General features: G+C 39.1%; 1 protein-coding gene across 2 annotated transcripts in view; it reads right to left on the bottom strand.

The window, feature by feature from the left end:
* Positions 1–13483, bottom strand: part of PLEKHM3 (pleckstrin homology domain containing M3) — a 239696-nt gene that overhangs the window by 127733 nt on the left and 98480 nt on the right. For both annotated transcript variants that reach the window (XM_004458144.4, XM_058300273.2), the window contains exon 5: positions 7698–7891. In XM_004458144.4, the coding sequence (XP_004458201.1) occupies positions 7698–7891 (194 nt within the window). The remainder of the gene's footprint in view (positions 1–7697; positions 7892–13483) is intronic.

The raw sequence follows: 13483 nt of genomic DNA, 5'->3' as shown, positions 1-13483 counted from the left end.
TTGCCTTGGGCAAGTCATATAGCATCTCTTTCCAAATACCATCTGCCTTACCTACCTAAAAAGGTTGTTGTAAAGAACAAATAACACCTTTATAGGAGAGCACTTTTTAATTGATAAAATCATATTATCTTATATTCAGTAAGCTATTCTACAAATGTTAGACAACAATTAGAATTAACAAACTTTAATAAGGTCAAATGTAAATATGTGGTTATGGTTGGACTTGATGGTAACACATGATAATGAGTGTAACAAACACTGTTGATTTATGGATGTGACTGGCTGAAATGAGTAGTCTAGGGAGATTGTTAGATGGAGGACAGCTGGAGGATAACATAGGGAATGTATAATGATTTTGGCAGTAGATGAGGATTGCCATTAATAATATAAATACAGGAATGTTCTACCACAGGCATTAAGAACGTGGTGATACATGGGAAAAACATAACTAATGTAACTTTATAGACTATAGATAACAACAGCATTGTAACGTTTTTGTAGTAAAAGCAAAGTTGGTACTATATTAATGCTAAAGGTGAAAAAAAAGAATATGAGGTTTGGTTTTGTGAGATATGAATATGATTAAGCATTTTTTTTCTCGTCTTTGTTTTTTTTTATTTATAAGGAGACCCTGGCTATGTCATTTAACTAATCTGTGTTTATCTGTATATCTTTCTGAACACTAGAGGAACAACTGAGTTAGTAGTTGGGATTAGATAAGATAAAAGTATCTGGACAGAACATTTTAGGAGTAATGCTTCCATAATTTGCTGAACTGCCTTTTTCTGTTATTTCATTTTTTTGAATTTGAAATAAGGTTATTTGAAAAACAGAGTTAATATATGCTTGTAAAATGTTTCTTCTGTGTAGTTTCAATTTAACTCCAAGATGAAACATTTTTCTGCTTTAAATCCTAGACCCATTAATAAAGCAATGTCACCTATGGACATATATTTCCATCAGAAAAAATTTCAACAACTCTATGTTATTGTATATTTGGAGGAGAAAGAAGGGGAGTGATTATTTCTCTCAAGTACATGGCACATAATATTCATTTGATATTGATTTTTGTCCTTGGGAAAATATTTTTAATTTACCAATAAGATAGTCCTATGTGGGAACAAATATTCCATAAACCTACAAAGAACATAATAATGAAAAATAAATTAATTTTATGGTACAAAAAAAAAGAATTAAACTTTTATTGTATGTCTCACATGTGTAGTCTTCTATTTTAGGCACAGAAAAGAATGGGACAATTTTAGCCTTTAAGAGGCTTCCAAACTAACTGGCAAGAGGATATATATATATGCATATTAAAACTAATTCAACCATTTCAGTGCCAAATGAGTGGTTCTGATGATCACTGTGGGAGATCAGAGAAAGTATCAGGCCCTGAGGTCAGGTGGAAAGAGGTGGCACTTAAGCTGACCTTAAAGTAAGAAGAATAATCCTTAGTCAAGTAGAGAGGATTGGTAAGCTTGGGTCAGGCAGCTAGGAGGTAGGTGGTGTATCAGGGAAATGAGTATGTCATTGTTGCTGGGTATGGGGCATAGGTGGTCCATTAGGGACACAGTGGAAAATTTCGCATAGCAGTGTGTGGTTCAAGTAGGGATGAGGTAGAAGATGAAGATGTGTGTGTATGTCAAGGTCAGATCATGGAGAACCTCAAATACCACACCAAGACTGCTTTATCCGGCAGGTAGCTGAGCTATCTCCTGTCCAATAAGACTATTTTACAGGTATGTTAGGGGAACTGGAGAGGGAAGCCATGGGAGGTATGATTCCGAGTTAGGAAATTATGGAAATAGGTGTTGATAAGAGTAGAGACTGGGGGATGGTGGGAATGGTGGCAGTAAAACGAAAAGGAAAGGATAGGTGTAGCTCTTCCGGGAAATTTAAAAGGAAGCTTTTAGACCATATCAATATTTGAACTATAGGAAACTAAAAGAATGATGCTATGATTACAGAAATAGATCTGACCACCAGTGGATATATTTTTCAGGGAATAAAAGACATTTCAGTAGAGATGCTCAGGAGGCAGTTAGAGAAAACAAGAGTAAGAGTGGGTGATCTCAAGGAAGAGAGTTGGGCCGTTGCTTATAATTGCCACCTTCTAGTCATTGTAGATTTATATAGGGATTATGACTATTTTCCTGCAGATGACAAAAAAGTGTCCTCAGGTTGTTGGTGCATTTTACTAACTTCCACAGTCCCTGCTGCACTGGCTCTTTTCAGGGCTAGAGGAGACTGCGGATGCAGAAAGGCAGCTGTGGGTGTAAAGCATTCCTAGTGTTAGAGAGGAAGAAGTGGAGGCAGCAAGGGTGCAGAGAAGGGAAAGACCCAGAATGGCATGGAGTGCAAAGAAGAGTGGGGGAAAGGGAGTCTGAAAAGAACGCCCAACAATGCCCAAGAAGTCAAGGAAGTGAGGGCCCCGAAGCCTCTGATCCAACAGTCAGGAGGTCACAGTGTCTTGAAGGGTGCAATCCAGTCAGGTTGCCAGCGATCAAGTAAGAAGTTAGTGGAAAAGAGGAAATGGAGACATTGCTGAGAACTTTGGCAGTAAAAGGAATACCTGAAATACGAGGGGAGTTTAGGTGGTAGTATGTTCAGGGAAGGGTGTTTTTTTTTTCTTTTTAAAATGATGGGGCAGGTGAAGAAAGCTAGAAACAGAGACATTAATTAAATATGCTAGAGGGGGTAGGGATAAATGAACTGAGTTTCTAAAGGGTGCTGCTGTATCACCACTGGAGGACCAAGGCCCACCTCTTGTACCTCCTACTGATACTACGCTCTGCACAGAATTTGCAGCGCCTAGAATGGCAAGCCCCCAGAATTTTAGCTCTTTGATGCCTCTTCGCTTGCTTCCTTCTACCTCTTCCCAACTGCTCACCTCTTGATTGCCCCCTAAATCCTGATCTGCTTATAATAAAAATCACAGCAGCTAACATTTACTGAGCACTTACTGTGTTCCAACATTAGTTCTATTAATCCTCACAATTTCTCTATGAAGTGGGTATTATTATCATTGCCACTAACAGTTGAGGAAACTGGCCCTGAAGACAATTAGAAATAGAGATGAGCTCTGAGCTCAGGCAGTCTGACTTTAGGGCCTATAATAAGCCACCTCAGTTTCCTCTCTTTCTTGATGTGCCCCACTTGGACTTGGTAACCTAGCTCTAGTCTTTACCTTTGTGATGACCCGGAATCACAGGTCCTCCTATACTGCAATGGCCTGCATGACATGTTGTAAAGGCCCTGCCCAAACCATCTTCTGAGGAACTTCAAAGCTGACCAGATGAAATTTCTTCTAGTTCTACATACCTCTTTATGTTTGTCTTTTGAAAGAACCAAATCCAAGACTTTCTTCACCCTTTGGGATGGACTTCCCTAAATGAAATAAGAGCTGTGGATCTAGTATCTGAAACATCGGCAAATTCTATTCTTAATATTTAACTACATGCAGTAGGAGCCCAAACCTCAAATACCTATGGGCCCAGGCACCACCATAAATGAGGACAATGGGCTGGGGATAAGAAAAACAGGGCAGCATTGTCCTCTATACCAAGTAACACTGGGTTTGGGGAAACAACTGGAGCAAGAGAGACTATTACCAAGCTCAGTATCTAAAGCTGATCCCTGCTATGCAAGAATGAGGGCAGCCCAAGAAAAAAAAAGTTTCATTTTGCATGTGTGCAAAAACACCTGATGATTTAAATGTTGGCAGTTAATTTCAAATTTTCAAAACACAGTGGAAGTCAACCTTGTACAGGCCAAACAAAACATGTCTGTGGGAAGAACTGAGCCCTCAGGTGCTGTTTGTGATCTCCAATTAACAAACATCCTGTTTCTGTGTCCAGCAGGATGTAGAGGGCTTGCTAGCTCTTTTAGTTTCTTGCCCACAGACTTTCCTAATAGCTCCTGATCTGGATGTGTCCTGACCTTGCCATGTACGACAAGATTTTCCAGAGAGTTCTTCATGCACCTTCATGTGTGGACACTGTAAATAATTATTCTCATGAAAAGTTAACTAGATCCTGAACCAATTCAGCTGGGTAGCCATCTGGGATACCTCAGAAACAGAGAATTGTCAGTTCTGTAAACATTTTAGGCTTCATGGAGGACACTGATTTTTCCTAAACTAATCACCCCTGCCAGTCAAGATGTGCAGTATGGGTTCAAGAACAAGGCGTTCATTTAACAACAATAACAAAAACAGTGAAGATGAAAACCGGACAGACATCATAATGAAAGCCCTAAAAGCAAACTGTGACTTCCCTAATAAGGCGACGACCAAAGTTGGCTCCCTGGCGGGTGAGCACCAATACGATTAATCAGTCTGTTTTCAGTTTTCTCATGACAGCAATATTAACAGTTTGCTTTATGCTGTTTATATGGTGCTGACAGGTCTTCAGCATGTTGGGCCTTCTTGCGGGAGATTAATGGTCCCCTTATACTGAGGTAAAAACCAGGCAGGGAGAGAATGCTTTTTAGGACTAGATAAGAACTGAATTTTCTTGCTTCTTCTGTTCCCCTATATCCTATTAACTCCTCCCTCTTTTAATTTCTATCACGCAGTTGTAAACTTAGTAGCAAGCAGTGGCTTCACCTCACTGACTAACACCCCCCTCCCCCAGTGTAGACGTTATAATCCCGGATGAAACAAAAGCAACCTTAAATTGCATATTTATTTTTCACGATCTTATCATCTCTAAAAGTACTGTTGGCTAATTTCACTTTTTAAAAAGTTGGATTCCATATAAAATAAGTGTGAGGTGGCCTCTGGCAACAGGAATTTTATCATAGGAGGTGCGTAAGGATTCCCCTTTGTATCTATGGCTATTTTCATAGACTGAAGAAAGTAGAGAGGTGATGTTAAGTGTGGTCCAACTGCAGGAAGTACCAATAACACAGAGAAAATCTCTTAGAAATATTTTACTCAATAGTCATATTTCAAAATAAATCTAAAAGATTTGAAGTACAAGAAAACCAGCTCCCCTTTCTTCCCACCTCTTCACCCACCTTCCAGTCCAAAAAAAAAAAAAAAGATACACGAGGACTGCTTGTTATTCATATACTTTTCTCTATCCCAGCTTGAGGAGACGGTAACTCCACACATTAATTTAACAGCATTTAAGTGTAGGGAATCTTAAATGACAAAAATATACTGTCGGAAACCATCAACGCACCTCCTCTAGGGTCTGTAAGAATCATTTCATTGTTTGCCCTTAAGGAACCTCCTGCTCCATTCATTTCATAAAACAATGGGATGGAAAAGTACATACTGCATACCCAGGAACTGCAGGCTCTCCAACCCACTTCCCCTTGCTCATTCCACTCCTTACATAGTAGCACAGAGGAGAAAGGGATTGATTCCAGTAGAGAGGACATCAGGGGGTAGCTTTTAAATGGAACCTTTTAACAAAGATTTTTAAAGACATATCAAGAACATTCTAGAATAAGAACGGAGTAGTAACAATACAAATAGTAATTATTGAGTGCTTACTATGCATAGGCACCTATTCCAAGCACTTTAGTTGTATACCCATTTAATTCCCACAACAGAATACACAGAGGGAAGGGTTAAATAATCAATTGTGCTTAAAGTATAGGAGATTTGGAGCGAATGGAGCAATATATTGGGCTAGATAGTGACGAATCTTGAATTTCATATTTGTACTTTAATAATTTATCTGAAGTGAAGGTTGGACTGGAGAGGAAAGAAACCAGAGTTAGAATATTTAGAAACATACCATGATAGTCCTGAGGCTCTGAAATGGGTTGGTGTACTGGTACTGAAAAGATTGGACAGTTATCTCAGGAACAGAACCAACTAAAATTTTTGACTGATTAGATTTGCTCTTTCATTTGTTTAAATTCAAAAATATTTTTGAGGGTTATGGATAGGTCAGACCCTACGCTAAGTGACAAGGGTTAAGTTAAAAAAAAAAGAATTTGAAAATTACTCCTTCTCGCAAATTGAGCTACTAGGAACTGCTGAGTGGTCTCAAGTGATACTGGTAGACATGCTTTCATTTCTCCTACCCTCCTTCGCTCCTTCCAGCTAACCACCCAATACTTATTGAGCATTTACTTTGTGCCAGGCACTGTATTACACAATGGTCATGAACAAGTATAAAAAAGAGAGAAATGAAGATAAGGAAAAAAAGATCACAGCTTTCATTCCCATAGACTTGGGATTGCCTTGTTTCTAGAACTTCCCTTTCTTTCCTGGTGGTCTGGTCATAAGGCCCAGTACATGGTGGTAAATCACCAAACTGCTGTAATAGCTTAGGTATTCTTAGTCATCCATAGAAGGAGAGAACCTCCTATTTAATTTCCAAATGTATGCCATGATTTGGCATATTTTAACAAAAGTAAACATTATACCAGAAATAAATATATATGATTCCTATGTGTAGATTTTAATATCATCTAAATATATAGGCACAGAAAAACAAGTTCTGAGCCAAGTCAAAAGGTACTGAAAATAAAAAAGAGAACAAACAGGCTTTTGAATGTTTAAAAAAAAAATCTTGCATCTAGTACAGTTAGTAAGTCAGTCTGAGGCATATAATTCTATTGCCTTCCAGGGAAATCCCTGATCTTTTACAATTAAGACTTGCCTAGTTATTGTAAGAATAAATCCTGACTACTTTCTGGTGCTTTCTGAAAAACAACTAGGTAAGAGAATGAATACCATTGAGAAATATTTTGCTTAATAGCCACTGCCTTTTCATTATTATGTTATGAGAGCTGGTCTGGATATTATATATACCTTCACTATCTAAATTTGTTCTTTGTTTCATTTTGTTTTTTGTTTTCTAATGTCTTCTTCACATGCTTGGGATTATGTCAGTTTCTTTGGATCTAACTGGATCTCAAATTGCAAACTATATCACTTTAATACTTTTCAAAGGTTCTTAGGCACATTGGCTTACCTCCAAAACATTTACCATGACTAATGTATGCTGCTGATCATTTCTATTAAAACCAAAACATTAAAAGGTATTTTTAGGGACTTATGAACACCATCAACAAATTATTTCAAGTATAAGCTAGTTCTCATATGCCAAGGGTGAGAATTTGAACGCCAATAAAATCTAACTGTTAAAGAAGGAATTTGATGAGAGCAGGCACATTTTAACTTGAGTTTTATTTTGAGGATCTGAGTCTGGACTTGTGTATGCTATGAACTCAGCTATGGAAAAGCACCTTGAGCCAATGGCTACAGACACAAAAAGGCAGAATCTCCTGCCTGCGACTTTTAATCCCATCTAAGAAGTTGGGGTATTTATTTCTGTATGGAAATTAGATTTGAATAGCCAGCCACCTCTTTATTTCCCATTGAAAAGGTTTTTAGTTTTGAAATATTTCAAACCTCCTGGCTTTTACTGATGACAAATAGGAACTGAAATGGGGAGGAGTATAAAACCCTACATCAGTGAAGATACTCCGTGAGTAACCTGTGGAGAGCTGTTCTGGGCACTTGAATGATAGGCTAAAGACTTCGGTTATGCTGAGATGTTATTTTCATTTTACTTGGCTTGACCCAATAGAGGACCTCAGAGGAGAAAGTCAAAGGGAGCCAATTGTAAAGAGGTGAGGTGGTGGCACAGAATTAGACATAGTCTGCGTTGGAAACCAGAGTGAGGAAGAAAAACAAACTGGAGTCGTCTAACAATTAAGACTCTTACCTTCGGCGGAGATCCTCTGCCACTGCTGCCCGGCAGCTGAACAAATAGGCCCGGAGCGACTTCAGCCGCTGCCTCAGTCGTACTACAGCAGCCAGGGGCTCGGCATGCAGGTAGAGCATCGGGTTCTCCTGCTGGATGTCAATCAGGGGCTCTTCATACACATACTCCAGAAACTCTTTGGCCTGCTTAGACACCTACAAGACAAGACTCCTGAGTCAATTCTGGTGAATCATCCAGCTCCCCACGTCTACCCCAAAATTGGAACCATAGCTTAAACAACAAAATATTATGACGATTTTCTGAAGATGGCCAAATGAAAACACAAAACAAAGCAGAGTTTAAATATAAATTTTGGCTTCTCTTTCTCTCTTCCAGAAACTCAATTCATATAAGTAACCTTGGCATTAAAATGAATTCATTAGGGGAAGTGGATGTGGTTCAAGTGATTGAGCTTGCGCCTAACACATGGGAGGTCCCTGATTTGGTTCTGGTACCTCCTAAAGACGACAGTGAACTGGCTCAACAGGCAGGAGCAGCAAGCCGATGCAACAAGAGACGCAAGAAGAAAAACACAATGAGAGACACAACGAAGCAGGGAACAGAGGTGGCTCAAGCAATTAGGCACCTCCCTCCTGTATCAGAGGTTGGCAGTTTAGTTCCTGGTGCCTCCTAAAGAAACAAGGAAGATGAACAGACACAGCAAGTACAAACAACAAGGGGGTGGGGAGAAATAAATAAATAAATCTTAAAAAAAAATTCATTAATTCTTTATCTTGACTGCAGTGGTGGTTATAGGAATCTACAACTGAAATAAAACGACACAGAATTGTCCAGATATATTATATCAATGTCAGTGTCCTCAATTTGCTATTGTACTATAGTCACCTAAGATGTAACCAACGGGAAAACTGGCTGAAAGGCACACAGGACCTCTCTGTGCTATCTTTGTAAACGTCCTTTTTTCTATAATTATTTCAAAATAAGTAATTAAAAAATTCATTAGGACTATCTAACAGCAATACTTATTTTAAAAACCACATATATATCATAAGTATATACACATACATGTACATATTCATCTATAGATATATTTAATAACCCCTTTTTAAAATAGGTAAACCATGAACATATAAAACATATAAAATTCAAAAACATTTTCAAAATGAATAATTTGACTTCATAGAAAACTGGCTCACAAACACTACTTCAGTGACCAGAAAAAGGAGTTGCTTTTTTTTTTTAAAGATTATTTTATTTCTTCCCCTGCTTCCCTCCCGTTGTCTGCTCTCTCTGTCCATTTGTTGCATGTTCTTCTGTGTCTGCTTGTATTCTCATTAGGTAGTTCTGGAACCAATCCTGGAACCTTCCAGAGTGGGAGAGAGGCAATTGCTCTCTTGTGCCACCTCAGGTTCTTGTTCTACAATGTCTTCTTATTTTCCCTCCTGTGTCTCTTGTTGCATTATCTTGCTGTGCCAGCTCTCATGCATTGGCTGGCACTCCTGCGTGGGACCACATTCCCGTGTGGGCCAGCACTCTGTGTGGGCCAGCTCACTGCGTGGGCCAGCTTGCCCTCACCAGGAGGCCCTGGGTATCGAGCCTGGACCTCCTATATGGTAGACAGGAGCCCAACTGGTTGAACCACATCCATTTCCCTAGGAGTTGCTTTTATTAGAACAACTCTGAGCTTGGGCTGACACTGGTAATGGATCCAACCAATTCTCTATCTACTTCTGGGTAATAAATAGCCAGACTATGAAAGTTGACTATAAGAAGTCATCATCATCAATAGAAATAAATAGTGCATTAGAAACACAATGCAACAGAGACATGGAGGAAATAGCATAAATAATGCCTAACACAAGGGTAATTTTTATTGCAATCCTTACATGCCAATTCTTTATACTAAGATGTGGCTTGGCTAGTGATATATAGAGAATGAGGAAAAAAGGTTCCCTCAGTTTCTCATTAAGGAATGTTAAACCTTGCTGAAGAAAAGTTTCCACCCAAATCTCTCTACTCCCAGCAAGGCTGGAATTCAACATACAAAAAAAGTAAAATTTATTCATTAAAAAGAAAACTGAAAATCCACTGTTTCATGCTCTGGTTAGAAGCATATTAATGAAAGTAGGTAGGCGGCAGACTTGGCCCAGTGGTTAGGGCGTCTGTCTACCACATGGGAGGTCCGCTGTTCAAACCCCGGGCCTCCTTGACCCATGTGGAGCTGGCCCATGCGCAGTGCTGATGCCCGCAAGGAGTGCCCTGCCACGCAGGGGTGTCCCTGGCATAGGGAAGCCCCACACGCAAGGAGTGCGCCCCGTAAGGAGAGCCGCCCAGCGCGAAAGAAAGTGCAGCCTGCCCAGGAATGGTGCCGCCCACATGGAGAGCTGACACAACAAGATGACGCAACAAAAAGAGACACAGATTCCCGTGCTGCTGACAACAACAGAAGTGAACAAAGAAGATGCAGCAAATAGACACAGAGAACAGACAACCAGGGTGGGGAGGGGGGAGGGAAGAGAAATAAATAAATAAATAAAAATCTTAAAAAAAAAAAAAAAAGAAAGGTAGGCTACAATTCCTACTCTCAAGGGGCTCACTGTTTAGTATTGAGATAAATATTCAGAATGAAAACTACATGCAGTGTGTAGCTATAACAGAGGTATGAACAAGGTCTATCAGTAGCTTAAAGGAGGAAGAAATCCACTCTTCTGGAGGGCAGAGGTGGGATGCGAGGAGAGAGGAAGAAGAAGCAGGTGACACTGGTTCTGCGTCTGGAAAGATAAATAGAAATTCCCTTGTTGGACAAGGAGAGGACAGAGGAGAGCACAGCAGTCAGACTTAACCATGAAAACCCGTCAATATGTACATGTCATGATTAAATATATGGCTACTGTATGTTAATTTAAAAATACAAACTCCTTATACATATTTATGAAATTCAGTATTAGTATCTTCTTTTATTGTAAGGCTCATACATCAGTTTACATTCCTTATAGGAATGTTCTTTTCCTAATAAAAGTCTCATTTTTTTTTCTTGTAAGCAATTATTTTTGAGCACCATTGTATAGTATGATCCTATGGGGTCCCTCAAGAGTTACAAAGAAAGTTAGAAAAACTTGCAGTCTCTGCAAATTCAGCTCATAAAGAGGCACCTAGAATTAGTAAAAATCTTTGATTATTTAACATGACTGGGAAAAAAGAGTTATTCCAAGGTGATAGAGAAAAATAATTTTCATCCTTATTTTTGAGGCACATAGACACAAACATGCCAAACATGTTTAGGCATTAGGCATTCAGTGCAGGATAAAATAGGCATGGCCCTGTCCACATGTAGCTCACAGTTTGGTGAGAAGAGACAGAATTGGATTTAAATAAAGTTTTATCATGTTTAAATATTTGCCACATATAAATATCTTAAATGAGGAAAAAATTGATGGTGTTTTGGGAAATGCAGTACAATCCACTTGAAACTGCTGCTGAAAAGTGATGTATTGTACAATTCAATTAGTCTTCCTGGCTCGATTGAGCAGTGTTTATACTGAGTCAAGGCCCTGCTGAACTGGTTAACAATGCTACCTTTTAGTAGGTGAAGGGAAGAACAAGGGGCACTGGCCAGGCTCCCAGGCCTTAAAAGGCTTCTCTCTTCAGGTGGTACTTAAGTCCAAAAGGATAAAAAAGAAGTCTTTTACAGAGACAGTGAAAGCATCAAGACAAGTGGGACAGCAGCTACTGACATCAGTATTGATAGACTGAAATTACTAAAAATCTAAAACAGAGCTAGTTTTAAAAATGTCTAAGGCACTGTCTTCACAAAGTTAACTAGTGTTCCCCATACACAGCTAATTGGCACAGCTGCTGCCTGGGTATGTGGACATATCCCTGCCATGTTGAGCCATTTTTGGCAGCAAAGTTGAGTACATGCTCAAGGTTTTGAGAATCAACCACTTATAACCAGGAGGGAATTTTTGAAAGAACTCAAAATTTGACACAAAATGCTATTTTTGCAAAATAGAGCAATGTATCCCCACTGATATCCAAAGTTTTAAACACTGGATTCCACTTTCAAACTCACTAGTAATTAAAAAGCATTTTAAAAAAAGAAGATGTTAAAAAACATATAGCTACTCAGGGAAGGAAACCAATGATATTCCTTTTTTTTTTTTTAAAGATTTATTTTTATTTATTTAATTCCCCTCCCCTCCCCCGGTTGTCTGTTTTCTGTGTCTTTTTGCTGCGTCTTGTTTCTTTGTCCGCTTCTGTTGTCAGCGGCACGGGAAGTGTAGGCGGCGCCATTCCTTGGCAGGCTGCTCCCTCCTTCACGCTGGGCGGCTCTCCTTATGGGTGCACTCCTTGCGCGTGGGGCTCCCCTACGCGGGGGACACCCCTGTGTAGCAGGGCACTCCTTGCGCGCATCAGCACTGCGCATGGGCCAGCTCCACACAGGTCAAGGAGGCCCGGGGCTTGAACCACGGACCTCCCATGTGGTAGACGGACGCCCTAACCACTGGGCCAAAGTCCGTTTCCCCCAATGATATTCTTAAGTGATAAAGTTTATGTAAGAGAAACTTTCTTTTTAGTTAATACTACATGAATATGTAAGCACAGACTATAATTCAACCAAAGGCTACTTTATCTAACTGCTGATAAACCAAATTATGAAAAACATGAAAAGCTGTTTCTGATGTTCCTGTCAGCTGCTGAAGGATGAAACTGATAATTCTTGTTTTTTCAAAAAATGAATGGCTTTAGCATTCTTTACATTGACAATTTTTGAAAAATTACTCTACCATAAATTATCTTGTTCATCGCTCTTTAAGAGAGGTGATCCCACTCCATACCCCAATTAAGTTGAGAGAGAATGGGCTACAAATAGTGACTAGCCTATAACTGTAATTAGGTAGTATATTGGCGTGTAGGCTCCCATTTTATATATATATAAAATTACTATTATTTTTTTAATTTCTAAATTTCTAAAATTTGCAAACACTATGTACCACTAAGCGACAACTCCACTATTCCCCCTCCCCTCAGTCCTTGGTAACCTCTAATCTACTTTCTGTTTCTGCAAATTTGCTATTTCTAGATATTTCACACAAGTGGAATCATACAGTATTTATCCTTGTGTGGCTTGCTTATGTCACTTAGCATAGTATTTCCAAGGTTCATCCATGTTGTTGCATGTATCAGAACTTTCCTCCTTTTAATGGCTGAATAATATTCCATTTGTGCATGTACCACATTTTAGTTATCCATTCATCTGTTCAACACAAATTGTTTCCACCTTTGGGCTATCGTGAATGATGCTGTTATGAACATTTGTGCACAGGTTTTGTTTGAACACCTGTTTTCAATTTATTTGAATATATACCTAGGAGTGGAATTTTGGGGTCATATGGTAAGTCTATATTTAATTTTTTGAGGTACTACCACACTGCTTTCCACAATAGCTGTACCATTTTACACTCCTACCAGCAAAGCACAAGGGTTCCAATTTCTCTGTATTCTCTCCAGTACTTATTTTCTGTTTATTTTTTTTTAATAACAGACATCCTTGTAGGTGTGAAATAGTATCTCAGTGTTTTGAATTGCATTTCCCTAACTGCTAACGATGTTGAGCATCTTGTCACTTTCATTTTTCATTATTTGACTTTAAATCTAAAACAAAAGCTAATGTCCAGTAACACTTCAATTATCCAGAAGTCACTTATTCATGTGTTTTTTACTGTCTTTTTTCTTACCCTACTGAAATCAGAGTGTTCTCAAAGGCAGGGTCTATGTTCTCAGTG

This window comes from Dasypus novemcinctus, chromosome 7 (genome assembly GCF_030445035.2).
Source record: "Dasypus novemcinctus isolate mDasNov1 chromosome 7, mDasNov1.1.hap2, whole genome shotgun sequence".
NCBI classification, from domain to species: Eukaryota; Metazoa; Chordata; class Mammalia; order Cingulata; family Dasypodidae; genus Dasypus; species Dasypus novemcinctus.
Note: the sequence above shows the minus strand (reverse complement) of the source record. Positions and strands in the feature narration are given on the sequence as shown.